The 27,557-nt window shown below is 56.4% G+C and overlaps 2 protein-coding genes across 5 annotated transcripts; both read right to left on the reverse strand.

Annotated features, from left to right (window-relative positions):
* Positions 1–7,077: 7,077 nt before the first annotated feature.
* Positions 7,078–11,986, reverse strand: FAM174C (family with sequence similarity 174 member C). The gene is made up of 3 exons (XM_040086489.2): positions 11,535–11,986; positions 10,786–10,947; positions 7,078–10,135 (listed from the first exon to the last, which is right to left on the reverse strand). Exons 1-3 carry the CDS (start codon positions 11,984–11,986, stop codon positions 10,132–10,134), a joined length of 618 nt encoding a protein of 205 aa, XP_039942423.1. The 3' UTR covers positions 7,078–10,131.
* A 1,470-nt stretch (positions 11,987–13,456) lies between these two features.
* CIRBP (cold inducible RNA binding protein) lies at positions 13,457–18,207 on the reverse strand. 4 transcript variants are annotated; one of them, XR_009208515.1, is made up of 8 exons: positions 18,014–18,171; positions 17,221–17,329; positions 17,018–17,124; positions 16,448–16,586; positions 16,269–16,353; positions 16,098–16,162; positions 13,735–13,827; positions 13,457–13,595 (listed from the first exon to the last, which is right to left on the reverse strand). XR_009208515.1 is itself a non-coding variant. In XM_040086541.2 (7 exons), exons 2-7 carry the CDS (start codon positions 17,321–17,323, stop codon positions 15,731–15,733), a joined length of 516 nt encoding a protein of 171 aa, XP_039942475.1. In that variant the 5' UTR covers positions 17,324–17,329; positions 18,014–18,171; the 3' UTR covers positions 14,962–15,730. The 4 variants fall into 4 exon arrangements, 2 of the variants coding, with proteins under 2 accessions (XP_039942475.1, XP_058279601.1); XR_009208514.1 differs by having other exon boundaries at positions 13,735–13,830; XM_040086541.2 differs by lacking the exons at positions 13,457–13,595; positions 13,735–13,827 and adding an exon at positions 14,962–15,747.
* Between the last annotated feature and the right edge of the window lie 9,350 nt (positions 18,208–27,557).

A 27,557-nucleotide genomic window follows, 5' to 3' on the forward strand; every position in this document is an offset into this window, starting at 1 on the left:
TGCAGCGCTGGAAGGTGCAGAACACCCAGATCCCCCCGGGAAGCTGATCCCAAAGCTGCTGCAGGGTGTGCCAGGGCTGCATCACACACCCCCAGGTGATGCTTCCTCACTGGAAGTTTGGAATGGTTTTCCATTCTTCTACAAACGAACCACCAAAGTCAGTTCTATTTAAATGAGCCTCGCACTGGCCTGAAGATGAAGTCAGGCCCCAAACCCGTTCCAAATTATGCTGGGATCACAAGGAATCGCCTGGGCTGGCTGAAACCTAGGCAGGATTAATTCCTGAGGTGTCAGAGCCCCTACACCCCACTCCCCCAGGCCCCACTCCTCTTGGCAACCAGAACAGATCCCACACACCCGAGGCTGCCCTCAGGACACATTTAAACCTCAGCCTAAAAGTGTCAAAAATTTTCCTGGAGTGTTTAAAACCGAGCGAGGCCCCAGGGGCAGCGACCTCGCCAAGGCCTGGAAACCATCCCGGGGCTCCGGGTCGCGCTTCTCCGCCAACGCCAGGGCTGGTGATGCTTCCACCCCACAAACACCCCCCTTCCCTCCCTCCCAAACAACATCCACGGGAGAGTTTGGCTGGGAACGCAGCGCTTTAATCTCCTGGAAGCCTTTGACAACCTGTCTCGTCCTGGCTTTTAGCTGCGTGAGAGCTGCTCGTTAATGGAGCATTAACCTTGGAGAGCTGCTGCAATTACTCCAACACTAATTCTGACAGTTTTTGGTGTATCTGTTTGTTCTTTTGACAGGCAAAAGGAATTTCTTTTTAAAAGCTGTTTGATACATTTGAGACCTTCTGTCCACATTTCCCTTTTTCTTTTTTTTTTTCTTTTTTTTTTTTGCTTCTGCTGGAGATGGGAAGGTGGGAGGGACGCGCGGAGAGGGAGACGCCGCCTTCCCGCGACACCTCGTTCAGGCAGCACTCGGGATATTTCCCCCCCTCCCAAGCCCTCCTTTAAGTCACAGAAGCGTTTGGTCTCTCCTGACCTCATTAGGGTAATTAGGAAACCTTTTGAAGCTGGGAAAATGGCTCTGAGCGCTGGGAAAGGAGGAGAGCAAAGAGGCTCTGAAGGAGCGCGAGGATGGAGAAAGAGGGAGAAAAACATCTTCAGCGGCGAGGAGGTGACCTGCAGCTCTGCTCCTCTGGAAAGCTCCTTAAATTGCCTCTTTTAAGAGGATGGAAATCCAAGTCCTTGGTTATCCCGTAAGACCTGGGCAGGCAGGGAGCAGGGAAGGAAAAGGGTGGTGGGGCAGGCGCAGGCTGAGCCGAGGATCCCACTTCCCTGTCTGATCCATCACCACTTCCCTGGGTGCCCTTTGGCAAATCAGCTCTTGCTGTGACTTAATCCTTCCTTCATTTGAAAAAAAAAAAAACATTCCCTGCATGTTATTTTCTATGTGGGAAACAGAGGCTTTGGAGGGAAAGGGCTCCCTCTGACTGTGCAGCTCCCAGGAAAGCCAGGCTGCTCCTGGCGAGGTTCCCTGGAAGTGGTGCCAACCAACACCTTGATCTGCACTCTGATAAAGCCACAGCCCACCTCGGGTGGAGGCAGGAGGTGATTTCGGTTTGAGCTCAGCTGCCTTCCCGACCCACCTGAGCCACCGGGTAATTCCTGGGTGACAGGAGTGGGATTCTTCCTAAGAACACCCAGCCCTCTCTTCCTCTAATAAATGTGGGAAGCGTTTTCTCTGCACTCATCCGAGCCAGATGAGAAGCCCAAACGATGACTGTGGCGAAGCTAAAGTTATCACAGGGATAAAAACCTCCAGTTCCAAAGGAAAAACCGCGCTATCGCGGCCCTTTGCTACCAACCACAAAGGGCACAAACCCGATGCCTCTCTGTGTTCTGCAGAAAGAGGGGTTTGATGTGAGAGAAAAGCGGATTAAAATAACACTGGCAAGAAAAAGGATCAAAATACACCGATGTAGCCCGGCACGAGCGAGTCTGAGCCACCGCGCCCGAGGTCCCGCTGTGCCTCCGGAGCACACGGAGATGGAAGCACCGCCACGATCCTGCCCGGCTGCTTTGAGGGTCTCCTGTGTAAGATGAGGCCCCCCAGGACCCATCAGGAGCTGCTCTCCTCCAGGGTGTGCTCAGCAGGCAGAGCCAGACCAGCCCCGCGCTGCCAGCCTGGGCTTCAGCAACCTCGTGGAGCTCTGGAATGGTTTGGGTGGGAAGGGACCTAAAAAATCACCCAGTCCATGGGCAGGGACACCTTCCACTATCCCCAGTTGCTCCAAGCCTGGCCTGGAAGATTTCCAGGGATGGAGAAGCCACAGCTCCTCTGGGTACCCTGTGCCAGGGCCTCTCCACCTCATGGGGAAGATTTTCCTCCTTTTGTCCAGTCTAAATCACCTTTTTTTGGTTTAAAACCATCACTCCTTCTCCTACTGCAAGAGGCCCTGCCATACACCAACCAGAACTGGACTTGATGATCCTTGGGATGTCCTGGAGAGGTGCCAGGGGGTTGCAGGTGGAGCAGCACCGTGGCCCCCCCAAAGCCTGGATCCCCTCAGCTGCTGCTCACAGCGTTCATGCCCATCAGTTTTTCCCTGTCAGGAGCAGCCTTTCCTTTCCAGCAGTTCTGCAGGAGCGGGGGTGGCTGGGCTCAGCTCAGGCTGAACAATGAAATAATTGGGATTATTTTAAGTACATGAGGTTTTATTCTTTTAAAGAGCGAGAGTAATTAACCACCGGAACGCAACAGCGGCGTAGCGAGGCGGAGTGAATGCTCCAGGGAGGGGCTGCAGCCTCTCCAGGGAAACCTCCTGCCTTCACCTCACACGGAGCAGGACAAACCCCCTGGTCCTCTGCAGGGGCTGAGCATGACCCTGGAATGGGCTCTTCTGTCTGAGAACCCGCAAATCCCAGCGCCCCCATTTCCAGGCTCTGATTAGGCGGCGGATGGAAGCATTTCAGTTCCTGGGGATTCCAGGAGGGAATCACACCCGCACTGGGAGATGCTTCCAGTGGCAGAGGGAACGAGGAGTTTGCCCACACACCAGCTCAGCGCCGTTCCAGCTCCATCTCCCAGCACTGGATGTGAACCTCTTCACACCCAGAAGCACCATGACTGGGAACAGGGCGACCACAAAATCCCAGCACGGTCTGGGACGTGCAGGGAACTCCCAGCCCTTGCTCCGCTCCCTGGTGAGCTGCTCTAACCCATCACCCCCGTATTCCCACATGCCACGTTAATTAAAGCAGCTGGTAATTGTCTGCAAACACCTCTCCAAGCCCTGCTGGAGCAGGATCTATGCAGATCCCACAACCCGTGGAAATGTTTCCACAAAATCAGACCTAAAATCCCCTTTTTTCCTGGCAATTCCAGCCCACGGGTGCATGGAATTTCCACCCCACAACAGGTGTCCCTGGACATGAGTTTTCGGCTCGTGACTTTGATCCAGCATCGTGAGAAGCAAACATGGGATTGTAACATCCAAGACATCGTCTCCAATTTAATTTTTGGGCTGTTTCCCCCCGCCTCCTCACACTGCAGTCGCACATTCAGGAGCACAGATCCCCTTTCATGTTTACTAATCCTTAGATTGCAAAAATTGTCGTGTGAATTCCTTCTCCAATTAGCTCTGGTACTCAAAAATAAAATATTGTTCTGTTGCCAGCACAGTTCTGATCATTCCTGCCCTTTATACTTTTATTCCCCAGAGTCACTTGAAAAGCGGACGCTCCTTCCTCCTCCCCTGCAAAGCCCCCTTGGAAAATTTTTAAAACAAAAAAACAAGCAGCGATTCTAAAGGAAAGGCTTTGGTGGCTGAAGTGCCACTTCCATTCACCTTTCCGTGATGGAAGGGAAAAAATAAAGATCAGAAGGAGGATTTAGACAAAAAGCCAACTAAGTAAAGGTAATTTCTGATACAGGAAAAATCTGCTCGTTGTGTAGAGGCTCTTTGTTGAGTGGAACTGAGGAGACATCAGAGACTCTGCAGCGGGTTTTCAAACGTTCCCAGCTTCCTTCCCAATGTGCCACCCGATCCCACACCGACCCAGAGACACATTTTGGAATGCCAGTGTCCATGGCATGAAGGTGAGGAAAACCACCCAGCCCCTGCCCACAGCGAGCCCCAGAGGGACACGGCCGCGGGAGAATTGAGTGCAGCTGAAAACATTGATGGGGAAACTCCAAGAGGCACCCAAAGTCACCCCAAAGTACCCAGAGCCACCCAGTGAGAGTATGAGCAATAAATGGGGCAAAACTTGTGACTCCTTCCCCCGACCACGCTCATCTCCTCACCCACCCAGGGCTTGGCCTCAGCGGGACCAAGAGCCCGGCGTGTTCGTGGGGACAATCCGTGACCCATGGAGATAATCCCAGGATAGTCGGGGTTGGAAGGACCTTAAAGCTCATCCAGTTCCACCCCTGCCATGGGCAGGGACACCTCCCACTAAACCAGGTTGTTCCAAACCCCATCCAACCTGGCCTTGGTTAATGGCACCTAAAAATCCCCAAGGTTCACTTGGCACTGGAGGAATGCAGTGAAAAAAACTCCAAAATCCGTGAATGGAGCATCCTTTATCTATTCCTTTTTTTTTTTTTCTCTTTTGCCTCCTTGCAAGGGGGGCTGGAGGGACTTGGACCATCTCTTCTCCCATGAAAAATCACACACAGACTACTGTCACACACAAAAACATACACAAAAAAACCACCCAAAAAACCTAAAACCCCCAACTTTAGACAGAAACCCTCATTAAAACCAGGGGACAGCCAGTGAGAGAAGAGCTCCGTGCGCCGGCAGCGCTCCCTCCCCGGGCTGTGCCGCAGAGGTGATTTCGCACTCCACGGAGCGCGGCGCGAGGAACCGCAGCAGCAAACAGGCTCTGGAATCAAAAGAGCTCCCTGGCACTCCACCGGCCCCGCAGCTCCCGTTCCGGGGAAGGAAATTTGCATCCAAAACATCAAGAGCACTTTACCTCGAGTTTAAAATAAATTCCGAGCAGATCCATGCCGCCAGCTTGTGTTTGTGACTGGAATCCCAGCCAGAGCCTGTCCCCAGTGAGAGCTTGGGAAGAGGGGATGGCACAGAGCAGGGAACAGGGATGAGGGGAGGACAGCACAGCTGCAGCTGGTCCAGCACCACGGGCCACAGCAATTAGTGCTAATTGGGGTAACAGCCCCCTGAGGCTGAAAAGGAACTTGGTTCACATCCTGTGGCAGCTCCCAGCACCGCACAGAGAGCTTGAAAGCAGAGAACCGTGGAAATTTTTAGGTTGGAAAAGACCCCCAAAGTCATGAATTCCACCCATGCATGGCCAAGGCCACCACTAAATGTCCCCAGGTGCCTCACGCAGGGGTTTTCTGAACACTTCCAGGGATGGGCAGCCTGTGCCGGGCTGGATCCCTTCCTTTCGGGGAAGGAATTTTCCCTGGTATCCAATCTAACCGGGCAGGGTGATGTGTCCCGCCCATGCTGCTGCACCGGGAACGCCCTCTGTTAGTTCATTAGCACCGCAGTTAATTTGGCCTAGGAAAGCCGGGGTGCCCCCAGGGTGCTGCTGTGCCAGGGCTGGGTGTTCATGTCTGTGCTGGAGCCGCTGGCATCACTCCATCAAACCAGGGCATTCCCCAAACCTCGCCAGGCCCAGAATGATAAAAACCTTTCCCAAACAAGTCCTGACAGGGCCAGGCGGAACCTGGCTCAGGTGGAGTCGAGGCAAAACCCTTCCCTGCTCCTGAGAGAGACACTCCCGAGAGAGACCCCAAAACCTGCTGCTCCCCGACCCCGACACACAGCCCCCAAAGGACACTTCCAGCTCATCCCAGCCAGCTGCTGCAGGAAGATTTGCCTTTCGAGGCACCAGGATTTATTTGCAGCTTTTCCCAGGTGCCGGGAGCGCCCCGGCAGCTGCAAGTCTGGTCTGTGAGTGCCACCTACAGGGATCCCCTGTGCCCCGACCCCGCCGCACCCCAGAACCGCACCAGCAACCGGGGGAAATCGTGGAGCAAACAGAACCCTGCTCCCTCCTGGGCTGCTCCAGGACACGGGGACACGGGCAGGGTGGCAGAGGGGGACAGTGGGAACGTGGTTTCTGTTAGTGCCACTGATCCACGAAACCGGAATGAGAAGCAGATGTGAGAGCCAGGGAACGCCCTGGGTTTTGTTCTGGAATTAATTCCTTGCAGGGAGGAGCCGGGACATTCCCGTTTCAGCCTGGAGGAGACTCAAGGGAGACTCCCGAGGGGCAGCTCCCATCTCTGCTCTCCGGGACAAGGGGCAGGAGCTGAGGGAAGGGCTGGAGCTGTGTCAGGGGAGGTTTAGGGTTGGAGCTCAGGGAAAGGTTCTTCCTCCCGAGGGTCCCAGACCCCAAGGGTCCACAGCTCCAGGAGAGTTTGGACAATGCTCTCAAGGGTGCTCAGGGTGGGATCGCTGGGATTTCTGTGCACCCCACTGAGCTGGACTCAATGATGCCTGTGGGCCCCTTCCAACCCAGGAGATTCCATGCTCCTCTGATCCAGGGAACAGCCTCTCCTTCCTCACTCCCAAATAAGCAAAATGGAATTTGGCTCTGCTGCTGTGGAGAGGCCGGAATTGGCCTCACAGGGACCTTATTTGGTGCTCTGTACAAGAAAAAGGGATTAATGTGAGAACAGGGAGAAAGGAGGAGACTTCAGGAGACTGAAAGCAACCCAGGGATGATTGGAGAATCACGGAGTCACAGAAGGATTTTGAAAGGGACCTCAAGGCTCACCTCACCCCAGCCCCTGCCACGGGCAGCGACACCTTCCATAGACCAGGCTGCTCCAAGCTCAGTCCAGCCTGGGCTTGGACACTTCCAGGTCGGGACACGAGGAGAGCAGCAGCCCTGGGAGCACAGTGTCACTGTCCTGTGAGCGGGAGCAAGGCGGGGGGGAACCCAAAGGACTCCATAAATCCACGAGCCCACCAGAGCAGCCTCAGCAGCAGGGAGGGATGGGAGGGCTGGAATGTTTTATTCCAGTGGTTCCAGGTACAATGACGAGGAAACCACGGATCGATGCAGGGCCAATGGCTGTTTAAAGACAGATCAGGAGGGTGAAACACAAGCTGCTCCCTGGGGAGTTCACACAACAACGTGCTCAAGTGCTGTTTATTGACTGCCAGCACTCCCAGCGCTGCAGGTCCCATCCCAGGCACAGAACAAAACCCCCAGAGCTGATCTCACCCCGCTCCCACGGATCCCACCAACCCTGCAGATGGCCCAGTCGGTTTGGGTATCAGCAGCAGAGCATCCCAGAAAGCCTCCAAGATAACAGAGGGATTGTGTAAACTTCGGAAAATTGGCTTCGGCTTATTTGGGAGCAGATTCTTGCGGTCAGTCCTGACGCACACAGGTGGTGACTGTCACGGGGCATCGGCTCCTTTCGGCTGGAATGAGCAGGAATCCTGCAGAACAACGGGCACGTGGAGCCTCCAGCAACACCCTGATCCATCCAGGAGAAAGAAAAGTGCAGCAGTGGCTGGTGAGGCCTCGGCCTGCCCAGGGCCAGGCACAGGCAGGTCTGTTTGCATTCCTGCGTTTAGCCTGAAAAACTAAAACTGGAAAGCTACTGGAAGATCCAGCTGGTGCAAACAGACCTAAAATGAGGGTATCTAATACATGTGGAGGAACTGAGGGAACACCTGAACTGCTCTTTTGTGGAAATGTCACGTGAGGTGCTCAAAGCTGCTGTCATTTGCAGGATCCACCCCAAGAACAGCTGCCCTGGCCTGGCACTGCTCACACTGCACGATGTGGCTGCTGCAGCTGATTCTTCCTGGGGAAATGGGATCATGATGAACATATCAATGAGTCTCAAATCTGTCACTTGGTCTTCTCCTCTCAGAAAAGGCCTCCAAGGACTCAGAGCAGAGCAGGGATGGAATGTCACGGCCTGCAAAGGGCAAATCCAGATGCCAACTGCTGCTGAGGGGCTGGATGGAAGTGGAAAGAGCTTCACAGGGTCCCTGATTAGAGCTCCAACCTGTCTCCAGCCCAAGGTCAGGACAAGTGACAGCCCCACAGGCACCTTTGTACCCTGCACCCTTTAAAGGTGGCCAGCAGGGCTCTGAAAACATGAAAGTGGTGCAGAAATTCCAGGCTGGCACCTCAATTTCCTTCCCTGGTACCCACACAGCACAGCCCAGGCACCTCATTACCTGCTCCACACCTCTCCTCGCTCAAACACAAACATCTGTTCCAGCCAAAAATTAAACCCAGCAGAATCATTTTCAGGGCAGGATCTGCTCGAGGTTCCCTCTGATCTGAATCATTTATCATTAAACAAATGCTCCACTCCTGCTGGGTGAGGAAACTTGGGAATGGCAAACGCCACCTGTCCAACAAGAGGGGAGCCTGAGGAATGCCCGGGTTCATCACTCCAGGTAAAGGAAGGATGAGGAATGTGTTGGTCAAACACCGAGCATGGCAGTGGATTGGGAGAGTCGGGCTCATCTGGCTTCAAGAGCACAAGGAGCAACTTTCCAGAAGGAATAAAAGAGCCAGGGAATTACCAGCACGTGCAGCCCTGCAGGATCAAGAGATCCCTGACCACGGATCACAGACCATCCCCAGGGAAGCTGCAGCCGGGTGGAGCCACCCCGGCAATTCCCACATGGAACCTCTGCCCGCTCCCATCTGCAGCAGCTACAACAAGAAGGGAGCACCCAAAACCGGTGTGAAACGATCCAAACGACAGGAAAACAGGGCAGATCCGAGCACTGTGTGCACACGGCAACGTTATTAAAAATATATATATATATATGTATTTTAAAATCCTCTGTGCACACACAAGACAGAGCTGCCACGGGGGTGGGATTTCTCCGGGAAACCTCACCTGTCCTGGACAGACAAAGCGCAGGATCACAGCACTCCCTCGGCTGCCTCGGGAGATCCCCCAGCAGCTGCCAGCGCCCAGCCTCTCCCTGACCATCCCTGCCCCTTCTCCAAGTGCCAGCCCTGCCCCTGATCCACAGGGGATTTGTAAGCCAAAGGAAAGGAGCCAAAGACATTCCAAAGGGATTCTAAATATTCACCCTAAAGGTGCCACAGGGACCCTCCCTGCCTGCAGGGCAAATCCCCCGGGTTCTCCAAACAAAGGCACTACCAGCTTGGGGGAGAAGTGGGATTTCAGGACGTGCTGCCAGTTTCCAAGGAAAGGAGCACCTGGCAAGCAGTTTTCACTGCTTTAGCAGCAGATCCACCCAACAACAACCTCCTGACACATTCACCTTTGGTCCTACGCAATCAGATCCTAAATATCCACATGACAATGGGCTGCAGGAAAGATCCCGGCTGAGTGTCAGCCGAGGGAGTGAAACTCCAGGGTCCTCCAGAGGAGGTAACTCGGCCAGGGCTGCCCTGAATCAGACAAGAGGGGTTGGGGTCCCCCTTTTCCAGTCATCAGCTGCTCCAAGACACTCCCTGGCTCACACCCGGCTCTTCCTCAGGTATCACAAAATCCAGAGCTTGGCAGATGTCACAAGAGTCCCTGGTGAACTCACAACTGGGGCTGGGCAGAGTCCAGGCATTCCCAGCCCTTTTGGTGGCTCTTTTGGAGAACTATTCCTTTGGGTTGTGGCCCCTTTCATTTGTAAACACATCTGTAAACCCATGAATGACCCTGGATTATCCCAGTAACTGCCAATCCTGTGAAATTTAACTCATTCCCAAAGCTCTTCAGTCTGACCTGTCACCCTCCCACCCCCGTTTGCTCAACAGACACAACCGGGGCTCTCCCAGCTCCTCCCAGGAGCTGATTACAGAGACACTTCCCAAAGAAGTAACCTGATATTGCACGAAGGAAAGAGGATCAGCCTGGAAAAGGAATGTGATGCTTCCAGGGCAAGGAAAGAGGGATATGAGGCACAGGGGCACCTCTGGAGCTCAGATTTCAGGTGCTAAAGTCCAGGAGCATCTCCCTTACCTCAGCCTTTCCCCGTGCAGCGAACAGCTCCCATCTATCCCCAAAAAATGTCCCCAAGAACGCACGTGAAGAAAACAGGTTTGGTCCCCTCTCCCCTGCCCCAGCTACGGAAGGGTTTGAACTGTTAATTAAGTCACTGTAAGCAAATATAAAACTTGAGCACTGGAGATTCCACCGGGATTGGACCCTCCATCATTCCGGGCAGCCAGTGCCGCTGGTCCCGAGTCATCTGGAAAAAAAAAAGGAGACACCCAAAATCAGGGGGAGCTGAGGTGACATTCCTTGAGGTGACATTCCTCCTCAGCTGAAAACGACCTCCCTAGAAATCGAACCTGTGGGATGTAAACACAACACTGGGAAAGCAGGAATGGATATCCCTGTCAGACTGCGAGTTTGAACCGTGATGAGACTTGGAAGCGATTCCCAAAATTAAAAAACACCCAAACAAACAAACCAGGAATTTTGCTGGGAAAACAGGAATGCATGTCCTGATTGGACAGGGAGTTTTGAACTGTGATAGGAGTTGGAAGCAATTCCTAAGCTGAAGGGAAAAAAAAAAAACAAACCCAAAAAGCAAGAATTTTTGTTTTCCTGTCTACCACAGGGAGGTCCAGACTGGGCACAAGGGCTGCCTCTCCCAACAGCTCTGTGACCCCACAGCAGTGTCCAAATAACCCTGTCAGCGAGACTTTCCTGGGCCAGAAAATGAGGAAAACTGAGATAAATCCCTGTGCCAACACAGAGACCACACACAGGCGTTTTAATTTATGCAGATCTGGTTGTAGGAGCTGTGCCAGAGCTCCCACGGCTTTGGGAAAGGAGCCTCAGCCCCTTGTGAGGAAAAGAGCAACACACAAAACACACAAAACGCTCCCTCACCGCCTCAGGTTCCGCGTTTCAAACACGGTGTCCTCGTCACTGTCGAGGGAGCCCAGCTCGATGCTCTCATCCTGGTTCGACAGCAGCCCGTACTTCTTCCTCTGGGGCTTCTTCAACCTGAAATGAGTTTTGGGCTCGTTTCTGGAGCCCTCGGACCTGGGGCTGAGGGACAGGGAGAGCACAGTGAGTGAGCTGCTGTCCCCACCCGGCGGGATCCGAGATGCTTTAGCGCTAATTACCTCGGGTAATTAACAGTGCTGGGGATTTATAGCAACGTTTTGGACTCGCTGCCAAAGGGATGTGCGAGGAAGCAGAGCCCCGGCTGGCAGAGGGAGGGAGGGACAGGGATTCAGGGGAAATGGGAACAAACACAGGGATTAGGAAGGGGATTGGGGCAGGGAAGGGACAGGGGACACTGTGAACGGATTCAGGGGGACTCAGACCAGGACTGGGACAGACGGGGGACAGGGACCGGGACAAGCAGGGACACCGCCCCAAGCAAGGGAACAGGACAACCGGGGTGGCATCCCCGACCAGGGGGAACCAGGACAAGCAGGGGAGATCCCCGGGTGAGCGAACACTGGAACCGGGACAAGCCGGGACACAGGCCGGGACAACGGGAACAGGGATTGTGACCAGCAGGAACACAGCCCCGGGTCAGGGGACACCAGGACGGGGACAAGACCGGGAGCGGGACCAGCAGAACACGGATACAGCCGCGGTCGGGTGCCCTGTCCCCGCGCACTCACCGGAACGCCCGCAGCACGAAGTAGAGCGCGGCCAACGCCGACAGAGCGCTCAGCACATAAACCGCCCGCCTCAGCACCGGCAGCCCCCACCCCACCGACAGCCTCGGCCCGGACTCGCGCTCCGACTCCGACTGCGTCTCGTTCCTTGTGGCCGCCCGCGGCGGCTCCGTGCTGTTCCCCGGGCTGGGGGAGGCGGCGCGGCCGAGGTGCGGGACGAGGAGGAAGAGGAGGAGGAGGAGGCGCGGCATGGCCGGGCCGGGCCGGGGCAGCGCGGCGGCAGCGGCGGCCGCAGGAAGGCGCCGGGACGGTGCGCGCGGCGCAGGCACCGCCCGGGCCCCGCGGAGCCGCTCGCGGGTTCCGGGGCTGCGCCGTTCCGGGCCGGCCGTGACCCGCGCACGGGGCTCCGGCATTTTGCCCTCAGGGTCGTTGTTGTCCCCTGGCGGGGCCGCCATTTCTCCCTCACTGCAACAACCCCGTCCGTCACAGACGCCATTTTCCACTCAGGGTCATCTTCCTCCCTCAGGGCGGCCATTGCTCTTGGAGGACTCTCATTCCTCCCGCAGAGCCGCCATTTCCCCCTCAGGGTTGTCCTTCCTCCCTCAAAGCCACCATTTCCCCCTCAGTGTCGACACTTCTCCCTCATGGCACGACCTTCTTCCCCAGAGCCGCCATTTCCCCCTCAGGATTATCCTTCTCCCGTCAGGGCGGCCATTCCCGCCCCACAGTGAACACAGCTGGAAACGGGAGCATTTTGGGCATTTTAAGAATTTCTATCCTTAACCTTTTTTCCTCTGCAGACACTTCCGGCCGACCAGAGCTCGGTCATTGCCCTTCAGCCCTGCTCCACTTCCCCATTTTTCCTCAGGAAATGGCTCAAGCTGTCTGGACACACAAGGGCTTAGTTTAAAAAAAAAGGGCATTTTGGTTAAAACTGGGTCACCCGAGCTCACGTCAGACCCACGGCACCCAAACACCTTCCAGATGACGCCACTGGGTTCCACATCCAGCTCCTGGATCCAGCGATTCCTCACCCATCCCAGGAAGACATCATTAACTCAGTGCCATAATTAGCAATGCCAAAAATAACAGCACCTCCAACCAGGCTCTATTTTTGCACCTGTTCATTATTTCTGCCTGCGTCTAAGCATCCTATTTAGGGAGGTCTTACAAAGCATTATTTTTTTAAAGTATTTTCATCCTGAATTCATTTAAGCCTCACCTGACTGCATTTTTATCAGCGAAGACTTCACACACTCCTCAGCCTTCATTATATTTAAAATCCTCTTGCATTAACATGCAAAAATCCTCACTGGTGAATTGCTCAATATAACCCCTAGAAGTGTGTCATGGCTGATTGCTTTTTTTAAATGCTGTTCACTTAAGATAATTTGAAAAAGGTTAAAGGAGGAAAAGTAGGCCTTGTGAAGTGAGCTCTATAATCCCCTCCTGCAGGCAGGAATGTCTGGAGACTATTTATCAGTGGAGAATGGGGAACTGATAGGTCTTGGACAGCAAGTCCTCAGGGCTCCTGAGTGAGCCCATCAACAAATTCTGAGTTTATCAGTTTAAAATAAATGGGGAGAAAAGGGCAGGATGAAGCAATCAACTCCTCTTTAACACAAAAAAACCAGGGGCAGGAGCAGCTGAGAGCCTCAAAAATTCTTACTGCTCTCACCCTGCAATCTCCTGCCAGAAACAGTGTCAGCATCTCCCAAGACAAATCCTCCTCATTATTGAGGTGCCACATTTCCGGGATTTAACCAGCAACAAGATCTCATTTTCCATGAGGATCACAGCTCAGTCTGCTTGGTGCAGAGTGCATCCACCTCCCAGCACCACAGAGCTGGTTTGTTCTGCGCTCTGAACTGGCAGACAAACACTTTTGTCAAAAATACTATTTCTCACAAAAAGTACCACAGAGATTTGCTTTTTCCACATTTCAGTGTTTTATTCTGGCTTGATTGACTTGGTTCGTGTAAAAATGAGCAACACCACTGCTCTGAGCTCTTCATCTCCCCACTCCAGTGTCTGTCCTTCGGTCTCCTCTGGCGCGTCTCAGTGCTGAAATGAAACGGAGACGAGAGAATTGGAAGGTGGATCAGGATACGGGAAGGGAACAGTGTTACTGCACCACTTAGAGCTCAGGGCTGCAGAACAGGGACACATCCAAAGGAAAAGGAGCTCAGGAAAGGGATGTTACCTGGTTGGCAAACTTGCTCCAGCATCCCTGGAACGCAGCTCTGGTCGCTCAGGATCCGCTGGGCCTCCGAGGCGTGTGCCGGGTTCCTTCAGCCTGCTAAAGCAGAGAGGCATTAACAGGAGCCCTGGGCAGAGGCTGCTCTCGCCCCCAACCTCCCCACACAGCTCACAGTGCACGAGGGTCTCACAAAGCCATCGCTGAACCCATCACACCACAAAGCACAGTCTGGGAAAACTGTTCCGGGCCGGCTGCTGCCCGTGCTCAGCCAGCCCATGGATTGGATCCCCTAAGCAGAGAGTTAACACTTGGACATGGCTGCTTAGGAAGTGTGGGCCATGGGAAAAAGTTAATGGCAACAAGTAGGATGGCAAAGAAAGCTACAATTAAAGTGAGCAACTTAATGAAGTCTAGGAAGAGTCTCAATAGATGAACACATATCGAGTCAGGGAGTTCGTTCCAATCTTGCTTCCGTACCTACAGCAAGACACGGCTGCATGCCCAACTCTGATCTGTGGAACTCAAGGTGTGCCACAAGCCAAAGGTTGCATACGGCATGGGTTAACGTTTTTCCAGCAGCTGACCAAAATTGTCAAAAGGAGTATTTCACAGGTACATTAGACTTTCAAATGAGCTCTCAACAAGAGGAAGGATGCGGACATGAGCAAAAGGAGTTACCTCGAATTACAGGACTATTTCCACATATGAACTAGCCAAGAGAGCAGCTCTCGTCTCAGAGGTTTCTGTTGGAGGCACAACACTTCTTTTCTCCAAGGACACTGCAGTTTCCATTTGCTAGCAAAGAATTCTTAGAACTTGTAAGCAATGACACAGCTAAGCTAAGCCCGGCATTCCCCTACATCGCACACGCGCTCGGCACGCAGGGAACAGCCCAGGGACTGCAGCACTTGGCTCTTCTCTACAGCTTCCCAGTGTAGGCTACAGCAGCTCTGAAGGAAACATCCATTATCCTTCCTAACATTCCAACTGCGCTCCTAGCACGCCCTCAGGTTTGCACTTCCGGCCTCTACCGACAAGTTTTGACTATTTTATATGAAATTTGTTGGCCAATTCAGATGTCAAGACCGATTTTAGGATTTCAATTCCAGCGCCCGGGCAATCGTCCAGCGGGCTCTGCCACTATCCCTAAGCTCCTCCTCTCGCTCCCAAAACTGTTCTTCATCTCCAAGGGTTGTGTTGTGCAATGAAATGTAAATGTCAGGAGCAGAGTTCATTTCAGACGGTCTTTTAATAGGCTTCGTAAAGCCAAAGAAAACTGTATACAGGAATCCTTTACCACTTCAAATACAACAGCAATGGAATATGCATATTTCTTCCAGTAAAAAAGGACAATATAAATAAACATTTTCAAGAACCTCTTTATGGTAAGTTTGCAAGTCTAGTTCTGGGTCATTTACATCATTACAACAGTAAAAATACCGTTATGCGGGTTGAACATACAAGCACGTTTCTCTTTAGATATATCAAGGTGGTTTGCCTTCCAACGGAACCCAGGCTGCATTCCTACCTTGCTACACTAAAGGAATGTTACAAAAGACGAAGGTAATGCACTTGAAAAAAAGGAAAAAAAAAATAATAAAAAGAGTCCACAGCTTGTTCAGCTTCCAGTGAACATCGGTATACAAGGTCCTTTCTAGCTCTAAAGAAACTGAATTGGGGCCCCAACTTTGAAAAAAAATAAAAAAAACAACAAAAACCAGAAACGAACACCTTGGCTCATTCATGAAGGATAAAATAAAATCTGAAGTGCTTTCAAAAAGATTAAAACCACTTGAAAGCAGAGCTTTCTCCAAGACCGTCTAATCAGACAGTCTTGTCTCAGAAGCTGCCAGGCTGTGTATGACAAGATCAGAACTGATAATACTACAAAAAAGTGAAAATACAAGTAGATGTACTACACAATAACCATTTCAGCGAAGCTCCAAAAATCTTTATAAATACAGCCATTGGAAGGACGATCTTGAGTCAGGAAGGATTTTTACTCGTTGTGTGTAGCTGAGGACAAGAAGCAGGCACAATTGTAAAGGCACTGAAGCAAAGACAAGTTCCAGCATTTCACTCCCTTTGCATTATTCCGAGGCTACGGCTACTTGGCTACTGAGATCCCCCACCCGCGGGTCAGTGCGTTAGGGCAGCCAGAGTTTGGGCTTCAGAACACCTTTTTTTTTTTTTAAAACACTTGCTTTGCCTTAGATCCGAGCAACTCCTGCACATGCATTAACTTAGAATCTCCCGGCACCACCACGTCCACAGCCTGAGCCTGCCCCAGCTCCAGGCTCAGGCTCAGCAGGTTCAGAGCTCCTACAGCACACGGACTCAGCGCTCCCGGTCGAAGCGGGACTTACCGTAACTGTCGTAGCTGTCTCTGTAGGAGCCTCCTGAGTTCCTGTCTCCATAGCCACCTTGACTCCTGCGGGACAAACAGCACGTGCTTTTACAGCTGCTCAACTCCTTCTCTGCTGGTCTGAGCTCCACCAAAGCCTCCCCAGGACCCCCGGTGCTGGCAGCGCCCTTACCTGCTATTATAGTAGTCTCTGGAGCCGTTATAGCCACCGCTTCTGGAATCAAATCTGCTGCCGCCATAGCCTCTGTCTCCACCTCCTTGAAAACACATGGAAACAAGTGGGTTTTTTAATCATTCTGACAAGTGACACCCCCTCCACCCAGGCTGTATGACCGATCCCCAGGCACTCACCTCTGGAGAAGCCACGGCCCCGGCCTCGGCCCCCACGGAAGAAGCCCCGGCCCCCCGAGGACCCCCCTCTGTAGCCACGGGATCTGTTCTCGGAGGATTTCCCAGCCTGGTCGACTCGGATCTGACGGCCATCTACAGACTAGAACACAGCCACAGTTAGCCAAATTGAAACATTTAAATAGCAAAGCACATGTAGAACGAGTTGCACGCCCTCGCAGCTGGCCGAGCAGTTGCAGGACTTACTGCTCCTCGTGAAATAAACGTGTATTTCATGCCACGATTAAGCCAAGTAGGCCAAGAAACAAATATATTAATCGTATTCACAGGAATGCCTATGAATTCACTATCTCAGTTCCATTCCCTAATAGAAATTTATCAATTTATATTCCTAATATATAAATTTATTTTTTACATATGCATTTACATACAAAACCAGATTTTTTATATCCGTATTGTTTCATGTAAGACACTAGCACTTATCTGTTTTTCCACACAGCCTGAACAGCACCACAGCTCAGATTCTCTTCCTCCATTCTCGGAAATAAAGAAACAACTACAGAGCCTTCTCACCTTTCCATTCATGGCCATCATTGCGTCTTTTGCATCATCGATATTTTCAAACGTAACAAAGCCAAAACCTCTGGATCTCTGAGTCTCTCTGTCTTTCACCACCACGACTGTGAAAAGGATAGGCAAGGAAACAAATACCCATCAGCACCAAGGAAATTTTACAGACTAAGGGGAACTATCCCAGCTTGGCTCTGCAGTCTCACCTTCAGAAATCTGTCCGTATTTAGAGAAGACTTGCTCCAATGACTGCTCATTGGTGTCGAAACTGAGCCCGCCGACAAAGAGCTTTCCCTCATCTGATGCCATTCTAACCTGCCAAACCAACAGAACCGAGTCAGCGACTCGAAAAACCGACATAATCCCCGCGAGGTCGGAAACACTGAATCCTTCTAACACCACCTATACCAGCACCGATGCCATCTCACACTCCCGGACGCCTTAAGCGCCTCTAAGCCCACGCCTCATGTGATGTTCCAGCCCTGTGAGGGGTCTTCCCTCAGGCTGGCCGGGAGCGAGGGCCCACCAGGGGCTCCGCGAGGCTCAGGACCACCGGCACGGGAGCAGCATCGCGGCCGGGCCCCGGCGGAACCCGCGGCCGGTTCGGGTCCCGCCGCTGCCCGGAGGGACCCCCGGGCCCGGCCCCCGCCCCTCCGGGCCTAGCGCGCATGCGCGTCCCGCCGCGCCCCCTACCGGCCCACCTCGCACAGCGCCGCCCGCACCCTCCCTCCCGCCCGCCGCCATTTTGCACGGCCGAGGCCCGTCGCCATTTTGTTTCCGCGCGCGCGCCTTTCCACCGCCGCGGCCCCTTCCCCCTCACGGCCCACCCGGGCCCGCTCCGCCGTGCCCCCCGTGCCCGCAGAGGGCACCGATCGGCGGGCCGGGAGCCGCGGGCCCGCCTCCCGCGGGACTCGGTCCTCCGCCCCTGGGACACGGCTCCGCTTGCTGCGGCCCACCCGGCCCGGTGCGGTCGCGGCCACCCCGCGCGACTGCGCTCACCGATGCCCGAGCAGTGCGGAATCCACAGAGCACTTCAAAGCCTCAGCGAAATGTACGGCGAGCCTGGCGGGGCGGCGCCTTTATAAACTCCCGCGCCTCATCCCGCCTATCTCATGAATATGCAGAAAAACCCCGCTGCAAGGCGGGGCGATACGTCACCAAAGCGCTGCCGCCGCTGCACCACCCGATTGGGCGGGAACTCATTAATATTAATGAACCACGGCGGGGGGCGAGGGCAGGGGCGCGCAAACAAAACAGCGGCGTGGCCACGCCCCCTCCACCCACGTGGGGGCGGGGCGCGGCGGGCGGCGCCCATTGGCTGCGCGCGCGGAGGCGGGCGGGAGCGCCCCTGTGAGAGGGAAGGAAGTGGAGGCCGCTGATTGGCCGGGGGGCGCGGCCTCCCCGCCCTCCTGGCGGAGGGGGCGTGGCCAGCCTGGCCCAGTTTTCGCGCCCTTCTCGCACTGCGGCGGCGGCCGCAGACAAAGGGCCGCCTCAGGGGCCGCCGCCATCTTGGGCGCCGTGCGCTGCCCCCGGCCGGGGCTCGGCGGCTCCTCCCGCTGCGGCCCATCCGGTCACCGCCCCGCTCAGGGAGCACGTCCTGTCCCCGCGAACTGGTCCCCGGGGCGGCCGCTTTCATCCCTGACCGTGAGGAGTGACCCCTTCAGCCGCCTCCTTGCTGTGTTGTCCTACACGCGCTTGGGAGATGATGGTGGGAAGTAGCCAGAGCAACAGAGTTTCCTTTAAAGATGAAAGGTCTTTGCTCAATCCGTTTTCCCAGCTACTTAAATCTAAGAGCCCATCCTGAGGTTTGACAGAGGTGAGGATGCCTTCAGCAGTAAAAGCTTCCGTATTGAAAGAGGAAACTGGCAAAGCCAGTGTCTCATCGAGAGGCTACGCAGCTTTGAAAGGCCTAAAAATAAAAACTTTCATTGTTTCGTACAATAATTGAATATCTCATGTAGAAAAGTGTTTGGAAACATTGGAGAGGAGGAGATGCAGGGGAGGGAATAGGAGTGTGAAGGAAACGGGAAGGAAACACGGTAAAGACGGGGCTGTGGTGACACTGTGTGTGTCCTGTGTCCAAGGACAGGACTGGACACATCAGGGGTCACTGTGAGTGTCCTCTGTCCCAGGCAGGACCAGCCACGTTTGCCTCCAAAAACTCCTTGTAATTCGTGCTGCAGTTCGCAGCAGGAGTTTGCACCTTCCTTCCTTCCTTCCTTTCCTTCCTTCCTTTCCTTCCTTCCTTTCCTTCCTTCCTTTCCTCCCTTCCTTCCCTTCCTTCCTTTCCTTCCTTCCTTCCCTTCCTTCCTTCCTTCCTGTATTTCCAGTCAGAGCCAGGCTGCACAGAAAAAAAACCGCTGGAGTACAGAAATGACCACTCTTTGGTGACCAATTTTCAAATCAGGCGCTGAGAAAAACAAACCACAGGGAGATGCAAAGAAACCTGCCCGTGATGGCTCTGTCAAGCAGCGATCACCCATTCCCTGCCTCACAGAGTGTGGAAATCAGGCTTTTCCTCCCTGATTTGTTGGGATCCCTTTGGGATCTGCAGGAAAAGGGCAGTTTGTACATCGGTTATACAGTAATTACGAAACCCAAGGACACCACATTTGTGGTTTTTCTGAGCTCACAGGGCCACAGGGACAGAATGCTGCCACGAAAGTGCTCAAAAGCACATTAAAAACTCCAATATTGATGACAGACCAAGCCAATATTATTATTTTCCTGCCATGAAAAAATTTACTCACTTTCCTAGGCCTGGAGAAGTCAGGAGACACATCTGCTGTTACAGCAAATTGATTTTTGCCCTTCAAGAGAGGAAAAGATCCCAGCCCTGCAATCACAGGCACGGCATTTTGATTAAATTAGAGCCCCATTAACGTGAGCGTTTCTGGTCCGAGATGAGGGCGAATAAAGTGACCTTGATGCACAGCGGCTTTTTCCAGCCTGGGATGCTGGACAGCCAACACCAACCTCGCTGCAAACCTCAAGGGACAAACACCGGGATTCGCTGGGCTCGGACTCCACACAAAGCCAGGCAGGTCGGGTGTTGTGAAAATAACACCGAGAACCTTTGCTGCTTCAGGGGAATTTGAGTCCCAGCAGGATGAAGGGCTGCTGGGAGCAGAGGAGCTCCTGTGACAGGGAATGGCGAGCACAGCCCTGCTTGGATGTGTCCCAAAAGTGTGATTTCTGTCTCCCCGGGGTGTGTTGATGCCTTTGCTTTGGCAGTGAGAGTCACCAGTGGCACGAGGCGAGAGCCAAATGGACACTGCGTGCTCCAGCCCCAGTGCTGCTGCTGCTGCCAGGAGGGTTCAGTGCTCCAGATCATTCCTGACCCAGGGCATCAGACAAGGCATCAGCTGTGGATTTGATGATCCTCGTGGATATTCCATCATCAGGCTGCACACAGGGGCCGCAGCAGCCCCATTTCACCATCCCAAGGGGCTCGGGGACATCTCTGCATGTCCCCCAGGCTGGGCTCCGGCTGGAAGCAGCGCTGGGAGCAGCCAGGCAGGCAGCTCACTCACCTGGCAGGTTGCACCAGTCATTAGGGCAGTTAATTAAGCACTGAAACAGCCCAAGATTCACGTCCTTAGAGCAAACCTCCTGCAGCAGAAGGGCCTTGGCCAGGGGTCCCAAGCAGGCGACAGCACGTAGGAGATGCAGAGTTCACTCCTGTGTGAGTTCCAGACCTGAGCACCCATGGGTGTTTTCCCTGGCTGTGCCCTAATTTGGGTCACCTGGATCTGGCTGTCAGCAGGGCTGTGGCTGTAGTGACCCAATAAGGCAAAAGTGCCAGCACTTGCTTAGGGAGTGCGAATATCTGCTCTGCGGCGGAGCTGTGTGTGTGTGTACAGGTGCAGCCATGGGAAATTGCGAATTGCCAGAGGCTGGAGGGACCTCAGGGATCACCTGGAGCTGATTCAAGCACTCCTCCCCCCACATGACTGATGTTTTTATCACCCATTTTTTAAAGCTTCCAAGGGCAGAGGTTGTAGGACCAAACATCCTGTTCATGCAAATCTGATTTCCTGGAAGTTCTGCCCATCCATCAGCACAGCAGGGATAGTGCCACATGGAAGTGCCCATGGGGGAGCAGTGATAGGAGGAGCTGTGCTGCCCTCCTGCCTTCACCCCGTGCCATTCGCACATCAACATGAGCCTCTCTCCTGCCTCCAGCACACCCCACACCACACCCCACACCACTTCCACAGCACCAGAGGCTTTTCTGGGGGTCCCCACCTTGCTGTGGTGTTTGTAGGGACCTTTCTTTCCCAGTCCCGGCGCTCGGGGCCCAGGGCACACGGAATCGCCCAGAGCCGTGCAGCAGCCGAGCCCAAACCTGCTCGGCAGCCCCGGCACCTGCCGGGGAGCCAAGGGCAGCCCCCGCCCCGGGCACTGCTCTGATGAGGTTCCCAAATCCCAGAGCAGCTCCTCCGGTGCTGCCAAGGCTGGGGACGGGAGTGCCCGGGGGAGGAGGATGGGGCACTGGGTGCCACATCTCCTCCTTTGGGGCCGTGCTTTACCCGGGGCTGGGAGGGAACAAAGCTCTCCAGGCAGCCCCCCCGCCCGCTCCGGGCTTTGGCATCGCATTCCTGCCCCCGAGCCCCGGCGAAGCCCCTGGGACCACCCTCCCTGCTCCGCACATCCTGCGCGGCGCAAGAGCCGCCTCCTCTGCCTTTGTTTTTGCTGGGATTGCAGGAAAGGAGGGAATGTGAGGCTGGACTGAAGCAGGGCTCATCCCTGGAGCCTCCACCCCATCCATCACCAAACCTCTGGCTCCTTCCTGGTTTTCCTGCAAGATCAGCTTATCCCGGGATCAGGGAGGTGCCACAGGGAAGGCACACGGAGTTTTCCCAGCACGGGACCCCTCCGTGTCCCTGCCATGGGAGCCCTCGCTGTTCCCACCGTGTCTGGCCCGCGGCAGCCTTCGACCCGGGAGCAAAACACCAGACCAGGGCTGGATTAGGGAACTGGCAGTCCCAAAGCGCCCCGGGGAAAAGAATATTCCCTTCTCCCTTACTACTGTCCCCGAGGGAGTTGCTCATCCAGCTTTGCAGTTGGAAAGAAAAGCCCTGACGCAATCCCGCCGTTGCCATGGCGAGGAGCGCGGCCGCTGCGCGTCCCTGTGACCGGGATTTACCGAGTTGTAGGACAAAGCCACAGGGAGCGGAGGGGGACAGGATCCGCAGGGATCAGATCCGTAGTGAGCGGGGGGAACAGATCCACAGAGAGCAAAAGGATTGGATCGACAGCGAGCAGAGGGATCGGATCCACACAGGGCAGAAGGATCGGATCCACAGGGATCCACGGGATCGGATCCACAACAAAAAGGTGCAGGAGGTCAGGGCTGCCACGAGTGCCCCTGAGGTGACGGGGGGATCACAGCAGAGTCGGGATACCCAAAGTGGAGTATTAGGAAATGAGCTGAGGTCGGGGGGGATTCAGAATCGGAGATACCGATGCACCCAGCTGGAGTCGGGGGGAATTCAGGGCTGGGAATGCCGTGCACCCCGATTGAGGTCAGGGGGGATTCGGGGTTGGGAATGCCGGTGCACCCCGGCTGAGGTGAGGAAGATGGTGAAAATAAGCACGTAGTAACCATGGCAACCATGTAACTGCCTTGGCGCCGAGCAGCAGCTTTATCAGGGCTGGTGCTTCCCAGCCAGACTATGGAAAACTAAATCTTGTGTGTCAGACCGTCCCTACCTGCCCAAACACCGCCAAATTTAGAAACAACTGCGCCCAGCGTCTCCAGCAGCGGCCTCATCACTCCTCACAGGCCACGCTAAGGTGTTACTGTGGGATTTTTGCCCTTTTCCTCCAGCACTCCCAGCTCACCAGCACAACATTCCAGCCACTGCCACACATGAATGCTTTTCCAGCATAAACCCTTCACCTCCCAGCTCTGCCACACCGGACAGCCCAGCCACGCCAGGGGCAGTGGGGTTCAGGGCAGCAGCAGCGGCTGCTCACTCCCACAGGATCCAGAACCCCTGGAAAACCCAGATGGGTGCTGCCCCAGCTGCTTCCCCGTGAGTGGGATCTCTCCCACATCTGCCAGGGTCCCCCTGCACGGAACGCAGCTGCTCCGGTGTGGGAAGAGCAGCAGCGACGTGTGGTTTCTCGCTCCCACCTTCCCTCCTGTCACCCTCCCGGCTGCATTAAGGACTCAGTTCAGTTATATAAGCGCTCATTAATCATCATCTAAGAGTATTAGCAGCATTGAGTTCTTAAGGGCAGGAGATGCTACCCAAGGACAGGACAAACAGCCTCTGACCGCCTGACACCGGGCGACCTTGCGGGACGGAGGGCTGGAGACGCAGGAAGGGTTTATCACAGGCTGCAGGGGAAAAGCTGCCAAGTACCAGGAACATCGTATCCCTCCCCAGCAAGGGGTAAAGTACACACCGAGGGGGGCCAGCACAGGTGTTGAGGGAACCTGGAGCTTTTCCAGACCCCTTGGGCTCCTCCATACACTCCCTCAGGCACCGCCTCGCACTGCGGTTTGCTGCCACGATTTTCAGTGGGGCCGGTGGTCTCACACCCCTACAATCCCATGAAGGGGGGCCTTTGGTCCACCTCCCTGCACAAGGGTTCTAGGACTCCCCAGAACGCCGGTGTCCCCTCAAGACCCCGGTGTCCCCCCTCACTCGCTCTGCTCCTCAGCAGGTCGCTGTGTGCTGCTGTTTTCCCTGCAAGGGCACGTGAATCACCTTGAGCCCACAGCCCTCCCCGGGTGATTTCATTGCCGCCGGCACCAGGGGCGGCCCGGCGGAGCGAGCCGGTATCTGCGGGAACAGCCACGGTTGCAGAAATCCCTGAACTGCAGCATCAACGCTTTTTTCTCCCTGCCCAGAAGGTTCCCGCGCCCTCGCATGAGCTCATCCTGCACCGTCCCCTTTCCGCGCCTCCCGTAACCCAACCTCTCCCAGCCCCGCGCCGCAGAGCAGGAATGAGACACGACAGCCCAGCAGATTCTTGGCTCCGTGGGTCACTCTCTCCCCGCGCTGCCTCTCGGGAAGCTCCAAAGTCATGCGACTCCTTCTCTTTTTTTTTTTTTTTTTTCCCCCTTAAGGTGGGGAAACGAGTCGGGAAAGTTCCCCCGCTCTCCCCCCTCGCGCTGATCCCAATGGAGGCAGGTAGAGGCAGCGTCTCTGCCTCCAGCAGCACCACACCTGCCCTGGGAGCCGGGCGTTCCACAGGGAAAGGCCGGATCCTGGCGCTGCGCAGGCCGGTGCCACCCGGCACAGCCGCCCTGAGACGGGGGAGCGACTCCTGGAGCAATGAGCTTTTTGGGGGAGCTTGGCAATGCTCCTGCCAGAGCAGCAAAGACCCCCAGCGCCCATGGGGATGCGCTGAAGGGGAGCGGGGGCTGAGCTCCCCACTGCCACATCCCCGGGATGGCAGCGCCACGCAGCCCCGCACCGCTGGAAATCCTCCTCCCACACTCCCCAAAAGCTCTGGAAGCGGCAGCTGGCTGCTCCCAGCAGCCCGGAGCTGCCCCAGAAAGCTGAACTCCCCCGGCATCGCTGCCGCGCCGGGAGCTGGACGTGACCTGCTTCCAAAGGCAGCGGGGTGGAGGATGGGAGGGAGCTGCGGGATCCGTGCCAGCCCCACATCCCGAGAGCAGCAGGAGCCACCGAGAACTGGCACCAGCCCTCCCCGGGCTGAGCCCCTTCCCCACGGCTCCAAAAGCCCAGGGAATGCTCCGTTCCCTCCTGGCTGCTGCATGACCCCATCCCAGCTGGGGGAAGCACGGGGTGGAGGGGGATTTCATCTTCAACAGCATCTCAGAGCCCCCTCCCCTTGCAGCCCCTCACCCCAGCCCGGGGGGTTCTGGTGTGTGCCGCGGCCTGGCAGAGAGAGCTGCCACTGCTCAGCGCCCAGGGGGTCCCCGCCGCGTCCCGGGGGTGCTGAGCGCTGCCGTGGCCGTGGCAGCAGAGGGCAGCCACGCTACACGCACCGATCCTGCCCACGCCGCGCCGCGCGCGTGTGCGCCCGCACAACCCACGCGTGTGCCGCGGCCGCGCTGCGCTCGCCCGCAACCCCCTGTCACCCCGTGCCCTGGGGTCCTGCCTGCGTCCCCCCCCCCCCCCCCCCGGCTCCTGGCCGCAAACGGGGCGGGTCCTGGCGCCCAGCGCCCCCTCAGCACCCCGCCATCCCAGCAGAGAGCGTCAGGCTCTGCCCACGTCCGCAGGGTTGAACACGTGTGGCCGCGGCAGACGTGGGCTCCCCACGTGGACCCCCAGGTGCAGCGGCCGTGGGTGGGTGGCCGGGCAGAGGGCACAGCAGGAGCTGCCTGGGGACAGGCGCCGCCTGCCCGAGCCCCCCCAGCCTCACGCAGAGCGGGTCGCAGGGCTCACCCCGGGGTCTGCAGCCACCCGGCTGGGCAGGAGGTGGTGGGTGGTCCCAGGGCTCTCCTGGCACACGGCCCACTTCTGGCCCCCACCCTGCACTCCCCTGGTGCGCCAGAGCTGCTGCAGCCCCCCCAGTGGGGTCCCACTGCCGGTGTGGTGCAGCCAAACAGTGCAGGGTCCCCCGGCCCCCCTCGTGGGTTCCTGCACGCGTGTGGACACGCATGCACACAGCACGCGTGTGCAGGAACTCACACACAGGTACCTGCACCCCCATCGCAGCACGGGAATGCTGCTGCGTGCGTGTGGGGTCACCTGCCCGCAGAGCCCCACACGTGCGTGACCACGGCCAGGGTGTGACGGCGCTGACCAGACCCAGCACTGTGCGGGGAGGGTCAGAGGTGGGGGCACTGTGAGGTCCCTCTGTCCCTGAGCTGCCCCTGTCCCCAGGTGACCGTCTGTGACAGGGTGAATCCCGCACTGCCAGTGCCTCAGTTTCCCCTCCCGGCGCTGCTGCAGGAAGAACCAGACGGCGCCAAGGGCCCTGTCTGCCAGTGCTGCCCCAGAGTGGGGACCCCGAGCCCCCCCAGCCCTGCACACGCAGAGCACACATCAGTTCTTGCACGTGTGCGCACCCAGACACGCGTGCACGATCTGCACCGTGCACACACGTGTGCAACCGCACACCCGGGAAGCCACGCGTGTACAATCCCACGCGTGGATCCAGCCGGCCCCTCACCCCCACCCACCCCGCCGTGGGCCTGGGCCCCCCGGCAGCCCCACACCCACTGCAGCATCGCCGTGGCAACGCTCCAGCTTTATCAATGGAGACACTGCGGAAACGCTCCGGGGGAGGCGGCAGGGAGGGGCGTTCTGTGGGAGCTGGCGGGGGACAGACGGACAGACGGACGGCTGGGGGGGGGCTGGGGTGCAGGACGGGCTGTCGCGCTTGCAGGGTGATGCACACGCATGTGTGGGGGTGCACTGTGCACACGTATGTGTGAGGGGAGCTGCAAATGGGGGTGGGTGAGTACTCTGGCTCTTCCCTGCTCAAATTCCCCAAGGTTTTCCCAGCCCCTTGGCAAAGCCCTGGCTGCTGCTGTGGGCTCTGTGCCCCGTGTGGGCGCAGGGAGAGGGTCCCGAGGTGAGGCAGCCGTTCCCTGCCTGCATTCCTGCCTGATCTCCTGTCCTTGCGGCTGCTGACAGCAGCGAGGGACAGAGCCAGCAGCTCCCAGCTCCAGAAAGGGCCAGGGCTGATCCAGGAGGGGAGACCCCTGATCCCAGGGAAGTGGCCAACACGTACCAGGGGTTGTCAGGGCTGCGGGGTTCCCCCTTCCTGGGGAAGTGCTGCTGGTTTCACACATGGGCCGTGACTCAGGCACCCGACTCTATTCCTGTCCTGTCCCTGACTCAGCATGTGGCTCCAGGCAGGACACGCTCTCGCCAGCCCCACACACCCGCCACGGGCAAGAGGAAGCAGCTCAGGGACTCTCAGAGCAGCAATGCCCCCAGCCAGTGCGGGGTCCTCACCCTGTCCCCCCACAGCCAGGCAGGAGCACCCAGGGCACCTGCGCTGACCCCCAGCGCTGCAGCCTTCGGCCTCACGGGCTCTCCCTCCTGTACGAGGCAGCCGGATGCCGTGGGGATGGGCACAGCTGCCCACACCCTGCACGCAGCAGGGACCTTCCCCGCAGCTCTTCCAGGAAGGGCTGGAGAGGAGGAGATGGGGATGGGATGGCAGGTTCCCACCAGCTCAGCACTTTCACAGCTCTCGCCAGCCCCGTCACACCCGGCTCATCACATGCCTGCTCACACCCACCCCCCCCGCGCCTGCCCCAGGCACCCGGCCAAACCCACAGCAGAAAGGGTGGAAAGAAAATCCAGTAAGCGACTGACCGTTTTCCAGCCTCACCACAAAACATTCCTGACGTTCTGAGCGCACGGTGCTGGTGGTTGGTGGCACAGCCCCACCGAGGACTGGGGACACGATGGACCCTGTGCTGGGGCGCAGCATCACTCACGGCCACACGCTGGCTCTGCCCTGGCTGCAGCAGGGCCTGGGGGAAGCACTTTTGGTCTGAGAAGAAAGAGAACTGGCTCAGTGATGGCACCTCCAGGTCAGGGGCTGCAGGACCAGGACAAGCCAGAGCTGGGCAGTCAGCGGCCACCCCAGAGCTCAC

Source organism: Hirundo rustica, chromosome 26 (assembly GCF_015227805.2).
Source record: "Hirundo rustica isolate bHirRus1 chromosome 26, bHirRus1.pri.v3, whole genome shotgun sequence".
NCBI classification, from domain to species: domain Eukaryota; kingdom Metazoa; phylum Chordata; class Aves; order Passeriformes; family Hirundinidae; genus Hirundo; species Hirundo rustica.